The sequence below is a fragment of the Pleurodeles waltl genome, chromosome 4_1 (genome assembly GCF_031143425.1).
Source record: "Pleurodeles waltl isolate 20211129_DDA chromosome 4_1, aPleWal1.hap1.20221129, whole genome shotgun sequence".
NCBI lineage: Eukaryota > Metazoa > Chordata > Amphibia > Caudata > Salamandridae > Pleurodeles > Pleurodeles waltl.
The window spans coordinates 200518105-200534588 of NC_090442.1; the positions used below are offsets into that span (position 1 = coordinate 200518105).

Genomic DNA, 16484 nt, shown 5'->3' on the forward strand with positions numbered 1-16484 from the left:
CACTCGAGAGAGTGAGTCTGTGACCGCCTGCCACTGCCGCTTGTACCGCAAACAGACTGTTTTCTCTGAACAGGATTGAATCTCATGAGTGCCCACACTGTGGGCACCTGCTGTAAAGCCGAACTTCCATGCTGCAGGAGCGGATAAGACTTGAACTAGGGCCTTTGTGGCCCCAGGGGATTCACTGCTAGAGGCGCTGTGGCATCACAGACACTCTTGACTGACATCCTGAAGAGTCAACGGGAACTGTTAGGGACGGCCTAATACTTTGCGTTCCGTTGTGAGGCCACCAGTGAACAGGGAATCACCCTGAACACGTTACACAAAGGAGTGTGGGAAAGGGATTTGTCTGACGACCACTACAGCCCGACTTCGATGGGGATTGTTTCATATGAATGTTGCATCTCCTTGCAAGTGTAGAGTTAGAAATAAAATACTTATTTTCCTTATAAAAGCAAGTATTTGGCTGGACATTGATTTATTATTTGTACTGTTTGCGTTTTGAGTTATACATTGTGTTCACTCACCTGTATCTACATTCCCCTTGACGGAGCCCTGACTGCCCGATCACAGCTACCACAGACAGCCAAGTGCAGAAATGGTACTTGGCCCAGTTGAACAGGATCGATAATAGGTCAGATGTCAGGAGTAAAAGGCCTTAACCACCTTGGTTCGGGCCAGAAGCCCCCTGAAAGGGGTTCTGACACCCTGTATAAAGCCATGAGGGAATGCCGAAGAGTACGAAACACAGAAAATTCTTTACCAATAGTACCAAAAGGATTGCCTTGGAAGTTTCATGGGTTCACCTCTAGTTTACGTTTGGGATGACATCTGGATTTTTCCAACCCAATTGTATCCAATAGCTTTTCTGGAAAAGCTAATGAGAGTTATAGTGCCTACATTTGAACTAAACAAAAAGACAGTATAACTGACAGGTAACATGGCACGCTAACCAGTACTAAAGATGCCTTAACTAGGGATGAGACCCAGAGATACTACCTTTCACATGAAACAATGATAATAAGCGCAAGCTTAAGTGGTGAAATGTTTACCTCACACCCCTGAGACCCGGTGCCACTCTGCATGCTGCACTAAAGTACAGCTACATCTCTAGGCCACAGTGGTAAATGGAATTCAACTCTTAAGTCATCTTTCCGATCCCCAGGAATCTCCTTTAACCTAATAGGACTGATCATCCCTTGCACACCACCTGGAGGCCTTGGACACAAACTCGAGCCTGTTTGGAACTTTTGCAGGGCCTGGGTGATATCTCAGTATCATACATGCCTACATTTGTAAACATGAAAGAGGGAAATTCTGAGAGAATAAACAGAGGAAATTATGTTCCCCATTGATTTATTTGAAGGGAAAGCAATGTAGGCATAAGAAAGCCAAAATAAAGCAAATCTTAGCTTTAAAACCAGACGTCTCTCACCTAAATCGGGTCTGTTAGCTTGTGTGGAGTATATGGCGCCACTTAGATGTTACCTGCTCGATTATGAGATCACAAAAGGTAGGTAAGTGTTCTTTGTGATAGATATATAAATACACTCGACAGTGCAAGGCCCTAAAAAGAGTGGGACCTAGGACAAACAACCCCAGCTCCTCCCCCTTTGTCAAAATAATATTGGATTGTTCCACACTTGATGAGGTCATTGGTAGAGGGAAGTGCCATTGTTTATCCGGAATGAATTCCCTTGAACTAATTGCCAGAAAAACTGAGCTAGCAAAATCATTTACTCTATTTGACAAAAGCACTAAATTGCTACAAGCATAAAAAGTAAGCCAATTTATGCCTTCAACTCTGTGCTCCAGTGTGGATCTTTCGCTTTCCTGTTTTTGTTCTTTTTAACACGTACAAACGCTTCATGGAATAGTCCACTTACCTCTGGTTTCCAAGGAACTGGTGCATTCCAGATCAACTGGCCCATATTGTTGCCGGTAACCTAAAACAAAAAAGAGAGTACTTTGAAAGTGTGCTTGCACAACAGGCCATTGTTTAACAGTAACCTTGCGCCACAAAAAAACCTGAAGATATAGGATCACTTCATCCCTATATTGGTGGAACTCCACGTTCTTCCCTTGTGGGTTCACACCATCTTCAAACCCACCTGCATCATTTAAAACGCCATCACAACAAGCACACCAGCTTGGCTAGTTTTGTAGTATGGAAACACCACATACACACATAAAGACATACACAGTGCTTGACACAAGGCAAAGGAGGCAGCATGCCTATTAAGTCCAAGACCTAAAGTATGTCAGACGAAGAAGGAATAATATATCAAGGTCAAGAAGCCAAGATGCTGGATGTAAGGATGATTAAGGATACCATAGAGAGCCCTTAATGAGCCCAGTGGTGTTTGTGCCAACGAAGAGGTCAACAGAGTATTGAATACAGAGTGATTACTAAAACTAATGTGCACAACCTTCTTACAGTTGACAAATCAATTGATAACGTAAGGGCTGCTCATTGTTCGACCACCCTTGACTCTCAGCAAGTACTTGCTTTAACTCTGGTATCAAGGAAAAGATTGCATTCTCCAGCCTGGAAGACTTGCTCCAACTTCAGAGCATGACATTTTGGATTACAAATTAATCAGCCTTATCTCAAAGGTTAGTGAACCATGTCCTGCATTGCCTAGCTGCCATCTGGGTTGCCCATATTGATGGCAAAGTTTTGTTCAGTAATGCCTGGGCAGATCACCTTAGCTACCTACATAAGGGGTTGCTGGCACTGAAAAGAGCAAAGCTCATAGTAAAGACAACCAAGTACCAGAATGGGCAGAGCTCAGAGGTACTAACTTGGTAACCAAGGGGTGGTGCAAAAAGTGGACCCTCTCAAATCTAACTTACAGCGCCTGGATACCCTCTCGGTGAATAGTGCACTATACAAATCAACATAACATAACATCACAGACTGGAAGGTTGCAACTAACCCTACACATGTGTAGGCATTATTGGGGCTCATTGGATACTAAATGCATTTCATTGAGAACTAGGGGTCCATCATTGCTATAGGACTGGCATCCAGGCTATGTGTGAGGCATGAGCCAAATGCCAGATATCTTTGTACCCCTCATTGTGCATTGTATTTTGAGGGTGTGGTGTTCACACAGGAGTCAGAAGCCGCCCAAGAGGAAAGGTTTCAATAGCAGTCTGATAGCTGTTAGGGCTCCATCCTTCCCCCACCTATGTGCTACCTGGCTTCAGCTAGTAAGTACACAAACACCAACGTTTCATGCGTCATCACATTCTCACAGCACCTACACTCAATGATCTACAGCATGCCCACTGAGCCGATGTATAGAATGACACATCACTACACCATCCCCTAGCCTTACACACAGGACAAACGAGACATGCTATCTCACTGCATCATCCACTTTCCTTACACACAGGTCAACAAGAGAATATTTCACCACTTCTCTCATCAAGGAACACACATATACCAGCAAGATCCACAGACCCAGCCACACTCTAACATGCAAATGTGCAGCCTATAACTCGACCACACCAACACGTACTCACATGAGCTGGCCAAACAAACATGACTAAGTGCCAGATGAAAGAAAGCACCTGAATATGTAAGCAATACCAGTCCTTGTGGATGCTGCACAGATATTAGATACATAGACATAGACAACTGATCCGAGAGCTCACACAGGCTGAACCTGTGACTTCAAGCCACACCACCAAAGTGGACTACACTCCCCAAAGCCTCCATTTGCGAGAAGGTACTCCTCTTCCCTGCTTTCGCAAAGTAGGTTGTTTAAAGGGCCATACACTATAGAGAAAAAGGTTCCCTTTATCCAGTCCTGCAACATTAACAATCACCATCAATTGTCAATCTAAAATGTTGCATTGTTTGATGACATCTCCTGTGATTCTGCGATCAATTGTGACATCATTCACAAGATGGCCCCTTTAAGGAACACACACTAATCTCTATAAATGAAATCCCTTTCATTCTTATAACACCACACTCACCTGGAGGAGGAAACTGGCAGTCTATGCTGGAGATTGCATCATTTGCAGTTAGCATAGCTGGTAGCAATGTGCATGAATTTATATTGCCACAACTGGTAACAATTACTCGCTGGTTGCAGTCAGAGGTCACTACCTCATTAAGTACAGTAAACTCCCATAAGGAATTGGATAAGATCAGTGAATCAAGGAAAAGGGTGTGGGGGTGTTTAGTGTACCCTCAAGCAAGCTGCTACCGTCTGAGCCCTTGGGATGCACATCTTTTGCAAAAGGTGCACATCCGCTGCAGTTGGCATCCTGGCATTCTTTGGGAATAAAATCCACATGGTGAAGTCAACCTGGGGAACAAATCAGAGCAACTGCTTGGGTGTAGGAAACATTTGCCACTTACAGCTTAGGAATTTACACCCTAAATAGATACAGTCACTGGAAAGATATTTCAGTACCTGTCCAGAATTTCAAAGAAGTTCAGCTATAGATACAATTATACAGATGCCATCAACTACATTTTCAGATGTATGCTGATGCAAGCAGACTCCTTTGACTGGACAAAAGTTCACAAAGTGTTGTGAGGCCTTCTTGGGCCCACTTTGGTTCTCCAATTTAGTTTGACATATAATACATTTTAGACTGACATCATTTTTAGCAACATTATTTTACATGGTAATGCTTGCACAATATTTTTCTGAAAATACACTACACATGCAGCTTCTTTTCAGTAAGCCTTTCTTGTCATGTAATCTGTATACTGTGCAAATCTAGGAATATAGAACAAAATATTCTAGTGCTTGGGTTGCCTGTTTGGAGACAGCCTCCGAAATCCAGACACATCATAGCATCAGAGCTGCGCCTCTAACACAGTGTGGGTTTTAGAATATAAATAGTGTACTGGCCTATATGGGTCAGAGGAGCACTCCGGCCGTGATTGTCCTGGAACAGAGCCTGTGTTCGATATACAGCTCTGCTGACCTTTCATTTTGCAGAGAAAGATTGCCAACTTCACCCTAGACCGGCTCCCAGGCCCAGCTTCCCAGGTGTGGGGTCTCATCAGGCTATCCTTTGAGATCTGGTAGAGGGTGCACCTGCTACGCTCTCAGAGTATAGGTAGTGATAGGTAGGAGTATAGAAATAAGATTGCCATGGTTGGATTATTTATTTTATTCACCATGTTGGTAATGCTGATTACAGTGCTTTGTTTTATCTGCCTAATAATTGCAGTTGATTCTCTCTAGGCAAGAATACAATTATTTCAATAAATGTTTGAAAACCTTTATTCGTATCTTTATTGTGTTTACCCTGGGCATGTATAAGTAGTCAATGAAAAGATAAGATCTTTTTCCACGATTTCCTTGGCATCTGTATGGTCATGTTCAAGGCTGCCAAAATCATCTGTTAAACTGGGAAAGTTACGGGCTCATGTGCGGCACTGTGAACTAGCTAGGAATTGGGCCAACAGCTCCTGATGGTGTAGACAGATTAAGTCCCTACATCCTGAAGTTCTGTCATCATAATATGCAGTCCTGCTTCTAGTGGGCACCCTACAACATGGCACTCCCACGTTTATAGGTGAGTACTTATTTAATGGGTGTCCTGAGTAGTTTGTATGTGTGCCCATGAACCCCTATTGACCTTTAAAACTGAGACGTCCGTGGTATCAGGGTTAATCCTCTTCAACATTAAAGGAGGTACTTATTTTTCCCTGTAGATAGTTCAAGCTTGAACATTTAAAAAGATACCCCACTATAGTATTCTCCTCTCTGAATTCCATTCATTAAATGTTATTAATGTACCTGGTAATTGCAGACATGCTGTTACAGCACATTTAACATTATAGACCTGTTGGGGGTGGAGCTCATGGTTGAGGCTCACAAACCTTATAAAATTGAAATATTTTACTCATGGGTCACTTTCCATCCATCATTGCTAATACACAAACATTTCACACGTACACTGAAGCTGCCATACCAGGCCAATACAGAGCTTATAATGATTTAGAAATAGCATTAGCATATCATTAGTTCCAGGGTGCCCCACCACATGTATTACAAAATATTAGACTGGGTCCCCTCAGCAATGATGGGGCAACATAGCCAGTCTTAGCTGGCTATACACCATATCCAAACTTAGCACCACTGAAAGCGGGTGAGTTATGTACTCTATACATTGCAGACTTTTAACACAGTTTGTTGTGTGTACATTAACGACTGCCCCAACGATGACTGTTCCAGCTGTCCAGTCACAGTTAGCTGAGCCTGCGATCAGTCCTGTAACTATTAATGCTATTATGGGCAAGATTCCCACCAGACAGAAGGAAATTCCATTCTGGATGGCATAAAAAACAAATCAGCTTTAAGCAGTATTTCCCCACATAGGACCTTAAGACAATCATAGAATTCTCACCATGTGCTTACCACTTGGAATGGTTCCCTCTATTGACATCTGTGCCACTTGGGGTACAGCTTTGCTGCAATATATATCATAACACATGGTACAACATCACTTGCTGTTTTGCCTGAAGTGCTAAAGCAGATTCAAAATGAATGCAGGGCGGCCCCTGCCCTGGATTTCGAGATGAAATTAATTGGCAATTTTGCTACTGTCTCATCAATCATATTGAGAAATATTGAAGGGGAAGTAGCAGGTCGTGGTTCCAGACCAAGAGTGTGATCTACAAAAAATGATTGCCGACACCTATACGTCTATAGGTTGAGACAATTTAGGAGCAAGACCAAATAAACCACAGTTTAATTGTGGTTTTGAAATGGACAATCCCAAACAAACACAGGAGCTTTGTAAAAAAAATGCTGGGACAAACAGAAAAAAAAGAAAAAGTAAAATCACAGGTGGATCTCCGCAGCCGAAATCCTCTGATAAGTGTTACAACTTATCTAACTGTGGTACAATTAAACAGTGTGCATCAATACATACACATGCTACCCGTTCCTTTCATGACTCATCGGATAAACTAATCAGAGAGAGGAGAGAGATCACAGCGCAGACAAGAAGAGTATGTGACACCAAAAAAGGACTCACAAAACTCGTCTGACAGCATCATAAAAAATAAAGTGAAATTTCCACAACAAAAAAACCCCAATTCAAAAAGTAGAAGGCTGCGGGTATTTCAGCTAAGTATGCCACACATATTCAGAATACTCCTTCAGAACATGATGTGGGCACTGACTCTGCTAGAAATCATGACAGATATTTTCGGGGGCGTGGCTTCGGGCGTCAGGATGGCGGTCGCACTCTGAGAGTGCTCTGGACCCCTCCGTCATCCGCCCATAGTCAACGCGGTCCAAAGGAGCAGAAAGACGCCTTTTCGGACACCCCTGTGACCCTGGGTCCCACGGGGGGTCGCGCACGGCAAAAGAACGGGGATCCTGCATCCCACGCCCGCGCGGAAATCCGGCCGATCCCAGGAAGGGAAAAGAAGATGGCAGCCGTGACGCGCCCGGCTGGGCTGAGGCCAGGCCGATAGCTGCACCGATGGCGTACGCGGCGAACTGAAGGAGCGGAGAGAGTCCCTGGGGGGCCTGGACCGGGCCCCAACGACGGATCCCTGTGGCCAGGCAGCCGAGAAAGTAAGCACCAGGTGAGCGGCCCCACCCTGTGCACTGCACTGTGCACCGGGAGGCCTAAACCCCCCATCTATCCTGCCTGGCCCGCGAGACGAAAGCGAAGCGGCCAGGCGAGGACAAGAGGACCGCCGCCACAGCCTATAACCTTCCCCCGCGGCCCCCTTCTGATACGAGATAGGGGCTGAGGCCGCGCGGGGGATCAAGACCCGGCTGGGGGTCGGGCGGGTCCGCCCGGGAGGACGAAGACACAATTCAGTGGCCCAGGAGAGGAGGAGGAGGAGGAAGGAGAGGGGGTCGACGAGTGGTGATACCCCCCTCTCCTGTCGTTGTCGCAGTGAAGTGGACACGCAAGGGCCCACCTCCTGCTCCCACTCGAGTCTTCACCCAGAGGGAGTTCGCCAAGGCCCATAACAAGAGCTGGGAGCAGACCAGGATCCGAGAAGTGGAGGAACACATCCCAGATCAGTCTGAAATTTAAGGCCTCGAATTATAGACAATTGATCCTTGTCGAGACAGATCGGGGAATCAGAGGCCAACGTGTGGCGAGACGGGACCCTCCACTGAAATACCAGATCCTAGGTGTGAGGGAACTTGGGCCCGGATCTATAGCGAGTCCCTCCCATCTAAACAGAGGGTGCGAGGAGGGGAGCTACCGGATGGGAGCCAACGACCAGGTCTTTCAACGGTACCGGCAAGAGATGCCTCCACAGGGCCCAAGAACGAGTAAAAAAGTCCGGAGGTAGCCCCTGAGACAGTGACACCCCACCGTCCCTGCGCAAAGCAGCGCGGCAATACCTTCCCTGGTCCAAGACACCTGAAACCAAACTGAAAACCTGGGCTTGAAAACATAATACGGAGAGTGTGACACACTCGGCCCCCACTCCGGGCGCCACGATGGGAAAGGACAAGATGAACAAACAGCCTCCACCCTCCCAACAAAAAATTGATCAGTTCACAACGACGACGGGCCAACGGGGAGGGGAAGACACAGCCAGCGGGGGTCCGACCCCGGACGGAGTGAGCGCCATTCTCCAAGCTATCCAATCATCGCAGGTAGCCGTAGAAACCAAAATCGGAGAAGTACGCGTGGATATGGGCCTCATCAGACAAGACCTTAGAAATGCAGTAAACCGAATCACTGAGGTGGAATCCCGAGTCTCTCAGAATGATAGCGATTTGTCTGACCTCAAAACCAAGGTGGCCCAGCTACAGACCCGAACCAACGAGCTTCACCGCCGGGCAGAGGATGCTGAAAACCGGGCAAGACGCAACAACTTACGCTTTATCGGCTTCCCCAAGGGTATAGAGGATGACAAGGCCTCCGAGTTCCTAGAGAGATGGATCAAAACGTGGATGCCGGACCAATCTCTCTCGCCCCTGTTCGCAGTTGAACGAGCCCACAGGGCGCTCGCACCTTGTCCCCCTCCGGGCGGCCCGAAGCGCCCAATGATCGCTCGATTTCTTAATTTTAAGGACAGAGACAATATCCTTAAAGAAGCGAGGAGGTTGGAAGATCTTCAATGGGAAAATCACAAAATCCTAATTTTTCCGGACTACACCAGAGAGGTCCAAACCCGCTGCAGGTCGTATGAGCTTGTCAAACAAAAACTCAGGGCAATGCAACTTTCGTACATGCTCCTCTTCCCTGCACGCCTCAAAGTTCTCATGGCTGGGAAAGCATACTTCTTCGAATCACCTGAGGAGGCGTGGGACTGGCTGACGGAGGAGGGCATTGGGGCCCGAAGAGGTCCCCCAGGGGCTACCGGGAAAACCCCTTGTATCGAACCCTCCTCTTCAGAGGGGCCCCGGAGGAGCCGGCAGCGCACCAGATCCCGGAGAGGTAGGTGGAAAGACCTGAACAATCCTGCGGACGGTGAGGCGGCCCAAGACTCAGGCCCACAGACTAAGAACACAACAGACGCTCTTCCAGGGCCTCAGACACCGGCCCAAGCGGCAGAAGACGGTCGCCTAAGTCAATCTCCGGTGCTCGGCTGACAGGACATGTGCAGCCCCCTCGTTGGACGCGGGGGAGACTGGCCGCGCTTGATATGCTCGGGAAAGCCCCGGTGGGACTGCCATTGACGACACCGAAGACTTTCTAAAGTATGGTGTCGAATGCTCGATTTGTGACCGCTAATTGTAACTGATCCGAAAGAAAGGAGGGGTCCACCACTCCACCCCAACGACAGCTATGCTGGCTGTCTGGTTCTGGTTGGGTTTTTGGGCGACAGATGCTTCCGGGGTGGGAGTATGGGGAGGGGGGGAGTTCCGGGGGGGGGGGAGTTTGATTTGGGTTTAAAGGGCTACGAGTTAGTCAGCCTGGTTTGTAATTTTAAGATTTCACCAAATTGTTTGAAATGGTCGTCCCTAGGTCTACACCCGCACACTAAACCTTGCATAACACCTGCACACCTCACGCTTGGCCCTCGATGACCCAAGTCCTTTCCTGGAATGTAAATGGCCTATTAGATAAGATCAAGAGGTCAACAGCATTCCACACTCTCTGTAGATATTCCCCCTCCGTGGTCCTCCTCCAGGAGACCCACCTCCTTGGGTCCAGATGCCCTATGCTTGCGCGAGGAGGATATGATAGAGTATATCACGCAGGATTCTCCAGAGGCTCTAGAGGGGTGGCCATCCTACTCCACCGATCTTTACCCATGGTGATCACAGCCACGCAGTCCGACCCACAGGGTAGATTCGTAGTAGTCACAGGGACTCTTCAGGGGCACCCGTTAAACCTTGTATGCGCCTATGCTCCTCCAGCGGGGCTTGACGCCTTCCTACTTTCGCTCCACCGAGTGACTTCAGGACTTCCCCAAGGGATCACCCTACTGGGAGGCGACTTCAACGCGGTTCTTGACCCAACTCTGGACGTATCTGGGGAAATCACCACCAATAGATCTAAGAGGGCTTCAACCCTAAGCAATTGGGCGGAGAGCCTCGGCCTGTGCGAGGTGTGGCGCACCTGGCACCCCAGAGAGCGCCAGTACACGCACACGTCGGCTGCCCACCAGACGCAATCCAGAATAGATCTTGTGTTTATGCCCGCCCTGGACTTCTTAAACGTCGCGGGGGCAGAGATTCTCCCTCGAGGGGTCTCAGATCATGCGCCAGTACGTATCCGACTAGGCGGAGTAGACCCCACCAGGCGGCCTATGTGGCGCCTGAACGCTTGGCACCTACAGGATAAAGATTACACGCAGGAGCTCAGGAATCACCTCAGTCAATATTTTGATTTTAACGTAGGCTCGGTTCAATCCCCGGGAATAACATGGGCCGCTTGTAAGGCTACTCTTAGAGGACACGCCAAACACATCCTTTGGTCCCGTGAGCGAGACCAGAACTCCCAGATCTCTGAAATGGAAACCGAGGCCCTAAGACTGGAACGCCAGCATGTAAACTTGGCATCGGCCTCTACCATGAGGCGACTGACTAGAGTGAGAGAGGATATCAAACATATGATGCTGGAGTCCGCCAAACACATGTGGAGAGCCTCAGCAGCCCGAATATATGGATGGGGGGATAAAAGCGGGAAACTGCTGCACTGGCTAGCCACCCGCCCCATGGCCAACAGAATTATACCCGAGATCCTAGAGGACTCGGGCTCCCTTGTTAAAACATCTGCAGAAATTGCACATAGTTTCGCCTCCTACTATACGCGTCTATATGCCAAACACCCGCACCCCGCCATTGAGAGAGAGACCCCACTACTAAACGATATTACCCTTCCTAGGGTGTCCCCAGAGGCGAGAAATAGACTGGAGGAGGCCATTAGCCTTGCAGAGATCAGCAGTGCAATAGCAAGCCTGGCAATGGGCAAAACCCCAGGCCCAGACGGCTTCCCAGCAGAACTATACAGTATAGTAAATGCAGTGACATCCTGGGTCCCCACCTACTTAACATGTACCATGAGGCTGAAAACCAAGGCCGCTTCCCCACTGAGATTGATCAAGCGACAATTGTGGTGATCCCCAAAACCCAGCCCCCATCATGACACTCCTCAGCGTACCGGCCCATCTCGCTCCTAAATGTTGAAATTAAGGTACTCTCCTCCATCCTTGCCTCCAGACTAAAGGAGGTAATGCCCACTCTGGTTCACCCTGACCAATGTGGCTTCATGCCTACCTGTAGTACTAGGCACTGCATCAGGCGGTTACATCTGGCGCTGGCGCACCACAAAACTCTGTCACACAAATACCTGGCACTACTTCTACTTGATTTTGAAAAGGCCTTTGACACGGTGGATTGGTCTTACCTCGAACAGGTCCTGCATAAAAATGGGCTCGCACCTAGATTCCGAGGACTAGTGAAACTCCTATACTCTAACCCGACTGCCCGAGTCCGGGTGAATGGAGTAGTCTCCGACCCGTTCCCCATTGGCCGTGGAACTCGACAGGGATGCCCGTTATCCCCTCTACTTTTTGCGCTAGTAATAGAACCCTTGGCGATACTACTGAGAAGCGACCCACTGATTGAGGGCTGGCACTGGCCCGTCGGTTTGGAGGACCGAGTGGCATTATACGCAGACGATGTTCTCCTGTATATCTCTAACCCACCCAAAAGCGGCCCACGCGTCCTAGAGATCCTGAGACTTTTCGCAGAAGCCTCAGGACTAATCCTGAACCCGGCCAAGTCCCTGCTAATTCCCCTACACCGCTCCCGCGACTGTATAGACTGGCAACGAAACATCCTTGTTCGGAGAAACAGCTTCAAATACCTAGGAATACATATTTCACTTCTTCCTGAGTTAGCGTGGGAACTGAATATCACGCCACTAACAAAGAAAATGAAGTTCGACCTCCTGCGCTGGAAGGTGCTTCCCCTGAATCTACTTGGTAGAATAGCGCTGTTCAAGATGATGATCCTCCCCAGGCTCCTGTACCTCCTGCAGAACTTCCCACTTCCCGTCCCCACGAAATGGTTCAGGGAGATGGACTCCTTAGCGCGCCAATTCATATGGGGCGGAACTCGTGCACGATTGTCGCTTAAAACATGTCAGAGGGACATATACGACGGGGGCTTGGGCATGTCCAATATCCAATACTACTATCTAGCGATGCATACACTCGTAATTAATGACTGGGTGGGAGGTGGATGGTCAGACCCCGCATACCAACTAGAACTACAGACAATGGGCTACCCACGGATCTTCGGCGCCCTATATGGGAATCCGATCCCCCGAGATACCCCAGACGTGACCAAAGTGGTACTACAGGGATGGCGGACGGCTCAGAAAGTGACGGGGTGGTGGGGACGTCTTACCCAACAGACCCCGCTATGGCACGGGAGGCAGCTGGTACATGTGGCAGGCCTGGAGGGCTTTCAGAACTGGGACAACATAGGTATCTCCACTCTGGGTGATATCTGGGAAGGGTCACATATGCGGTCCTTTCAGGACCTCCAGAAACAATACGCTTTGAACAAGATACAGTTCCACCGGTATCTTCAGTTGCGTCATGCCCTACTAGTCCATGTACAGGCAGGGGACACCATACCCGAGCATAGTCCCATGGAAGCCAATGCTCTGATGGGAAACCTGGGCAGAGGAGGGGTTTCCCAGATATATCGCACCCTATCTACCGTTGCGGCGGGCCCCCCGGGAGGACTTCGCCAGAGGTGGGAGGATTGGCTGGGTCCCATGGAGGACATGGACTGGACAGAAGCACTGATGGCCCCGCGCTCTCTTACAATGGCCACTCGCCTCCGATTAATACAAACCTACTTTCTGCATGCCGCATATCTCACGCCCGACAAACTACACAGAGCGGGCCTCCGCTCCTCAGCGGAATGCCCACGTTGTGGGAGCCCCACGGCTTACTGGGGTGCAGTTGTGCAGGAGATTTCTGGGGTCTTACAAGAGGAGGTGGAGAGGTTGCCAGTGCCCCTCCTCCTGGGGGTCATGGGTGACATTGGGCTGCAAAGATCAGACCGGACCTTTTTAGGAGTGGCATGCCTGGTGGCCAAGAGGGATATAATGGCAGAATGGAAGGCCAAGAATGCACCGACACTGACTAAATGGAGACGGGGGTGGATTGGTGTGCGCAGCGAGAGAAACTTATATATGAGGCCAGAGGTTGCTTAAATAAACATAACAAGATATGGGGGAGGTGGGAGGGCACGGCAGGCTTTTAGGTTTCTAGATTGTATATTATATTTATCAACAAGGTGTGGGGGGGACCTAGGATTCGACCACCGTTGTTTAAATGCCGGTTGGCATCATGTTGATTTGTATTCATTACTGTTTTCATGCAAAATCAATAAACTTTCTTTATCAAAAAAGAAATCATGACAGAGGTCACAATAGTTCACCAAAATCTTCAAGAGTTTCTGGATGCAAAAGCAACTAATGACTTCATTGAAGTTGATACCCCAAATCAGTAAGGCAGCCCTCCATACAGACTTTACAAATTAAATATACACATTGAGGGTGACGTAACCCAGACTGTTAAAGTAATATTCTGGGAAAATTTAACACTTAGCTATGACAGCCTCTTGGCTTAGATTGATTGGCCACTGGTGTTGGTTACAACAGTCCCACAAGGAGAGGATGTCAATTTACTATCTTTTTCTGGTCTTGTCCCCGAAGAGGATAAACAAGTGTATGCTGCAGAATGGCCTCTTGCACCCACTCAGGGATTATACCACAACCATGTAGGCTGGGATGAGGATTCTCCTCATCAAATTATACCCATAAGGTCCAGCACGCAAGTGCAACCACAATATCCAATAAAATATGAAGCGAAACCTCCTGTGAGGGAACTTTTTTCACTACTAGTGTACCACAGAGTGACTGAACCCTGTGTAGCCCCTATAAATAGCCCTTTGCTCACGGTAGCAAAACAAGATCATTCCTATCTCATAGTCTTAGATTATAGGCATTATAGACGTACAATCACATTTGCATTTCAGAATTCACATAGTACGGCTTTAATGAACAATATTGTCCATAAAAACTATAAAACAACCTTGGATATTTCCAATGTTTTTTCTGCCAAATATAGCACCTGAAAGCAGAGATCTAACTGCTGTCTCGGTGCTAGGCTCACAATGTCGCTTTTGTCGACTCCCTCAAAAGTATAAGAACAGACCTGAACTGTTTGCTGCCCGATGAACGTCAATTCTACATGATATTGACCCAGAAGCACTGTCCTATGTTGATGATATATATCTCACAGAAGATGCCTTAAAAACACATTTGGCCAGAGTAGTTCACACTGTTTTCAGATTTGCTGAACATGGCTACAAATTTAATTTCAAGCAAATGAAAAATTACCTTTCTCAGTGTCCTATATTTAGGATACAAGTGAACAAATGAGGGCAAGAGCCTGGGACCACATTTCTTGGAGAAATGTGTTCTTTTACAACCTCTGAACACCATTAAAAAAATACAATCCATGTTAGTTTTTTTTTCAATGTTGGTAGACGATACATACCAGATTATACACAATGCATAAAACCATTCTACAATTTTCCAGTACACAACGGGCATTAGACCATGCACAAATTTTTAGATCATTACAGACTGACACTCTTGCATCTAGACACTTACACACAAGTAAATAAAACAAACTTGGTAATCTGTATAATTGCGAGATCCACTGGTTACACATGTCACATTTAATGAGGGTGACAGTGTCACATTTATATTCTAATGCTGAAATGCATTTTGCAGCCACTGAAAAAATACCGACTGCAGATCAGATGGCTGTCATAAATTAAAGACCTTTGGCTCAGGGGAAATAAATAATTGCGGTTACTCTGATTCCAGCTTCAGAGGCTGTCATTAAAGCAAAAGCATTGCATCCTAGATGGATACAATGGGGCACTTCCCTGACAGCAACTGATGTAGACTATGGGGGTCATTCCGACCCTGGCGGTAAAATCCGCCAGGGCCGGGGACCGCGGATGCACCGCCAACAGGCTGGCGGTGCATCCCTGGGCACCGCCGCGGTCAGAAACGGGAAACCGGCGGTGTACCGCCGGTTTCCCGCTGCCCTGGGGAATCCTCCACGGCGGCGCAGCTTGCTGCGCCGCCATGGGGATTCCGACCCCCTTACCGCCATCCTGTTCCTGGCGGTTTTGGCCGCCAGGAACAGGATGGCAGTAAGGGTGTCGTGGGGCCCCTGGGGGCCCCTGCTGTGCCCATGCCAATGGCATGGGCACTGCAGGGGCCCCCGTAACAGGGCCCCACCAAGATTTTCAGTGTCTGCCATGCAGACACTGAAAATCGCGACGGGTGCAACTGCACCCGTCGCACCCTTTCCACTACGCCGGCTCCATTCGGACCCGGCATCCTCGTGGAAGGGGGTTTCCCGCTGGGCGGGCGGGCGGCCTTCTGGCGGTCGCCCGCCCGCCCAGCGGGAAACTCAGAATAACCGCGGCGGTCTTCTGACCGCGCAGCGGTATTCTGGCGGCTCCCGCCGGCCCTGCGGTTACCGCGGCCGGCGGGAGTCAGAATGACCCCCTATGTCTTTGACCCTGTTCTACAAACTCAAGTCTTTTAATTCAATATGAACAAAAATACCCCATGCCCACTGATACATTGACTCTTGAACAGTATAAATAGGCTCTTGAACAGTATAGATACATAATATATATTGATTGTTCAGCCCAGCCTGCTATAGGCAACAAACACCAATACTCAAAGGCTTACACCTCAGTACACGGTGTCATGAAGGCTGGATAATCCCACCTCCAAAAACATTTACACAATCCTTAGGGGGTTGTACTGCACAACTGGCTGAATTAAAAGCCTCAATTCAGACACTAGAAAATACAGATCCAGAATTCCACACACTTATATTGTGTGATTTGACAGTTTGCCACGGGCTCATGTAAAACACACTTTGAGTCACGTTGTAGGGCATTCAATGGCTAATGAAGCAGCCAAATCTGCAGTCCAGGCTGCAACCGTAG

The 16484-nt window shown here is 48.2% G+C and overlaps 1 protein-coding gene across 1 annotated transcript in view; it reads right to left on the reverse strand.

Moving 5' to 3' along the window:
- The window catches only part of B4GALNT3 (beta-1,4-N-acetyl-galactosaminyltransferase 3), a 501487-nt gene that overhangs the window by 245221 nt on the left and 239782 nt on the right, over positions 1 to 16484 (reverse strand). Inside the window, exon 3 of the mRNA XM_069228126.1 lies at positions 1887 to 1946. Coding sequence (XP_069084227.1) covers positions 1887 to 1946 — 60 coding nt within the window. The remainder of the gene's footprint in view (positions 1 to 1886; positions 1947 to 16484) is intronic.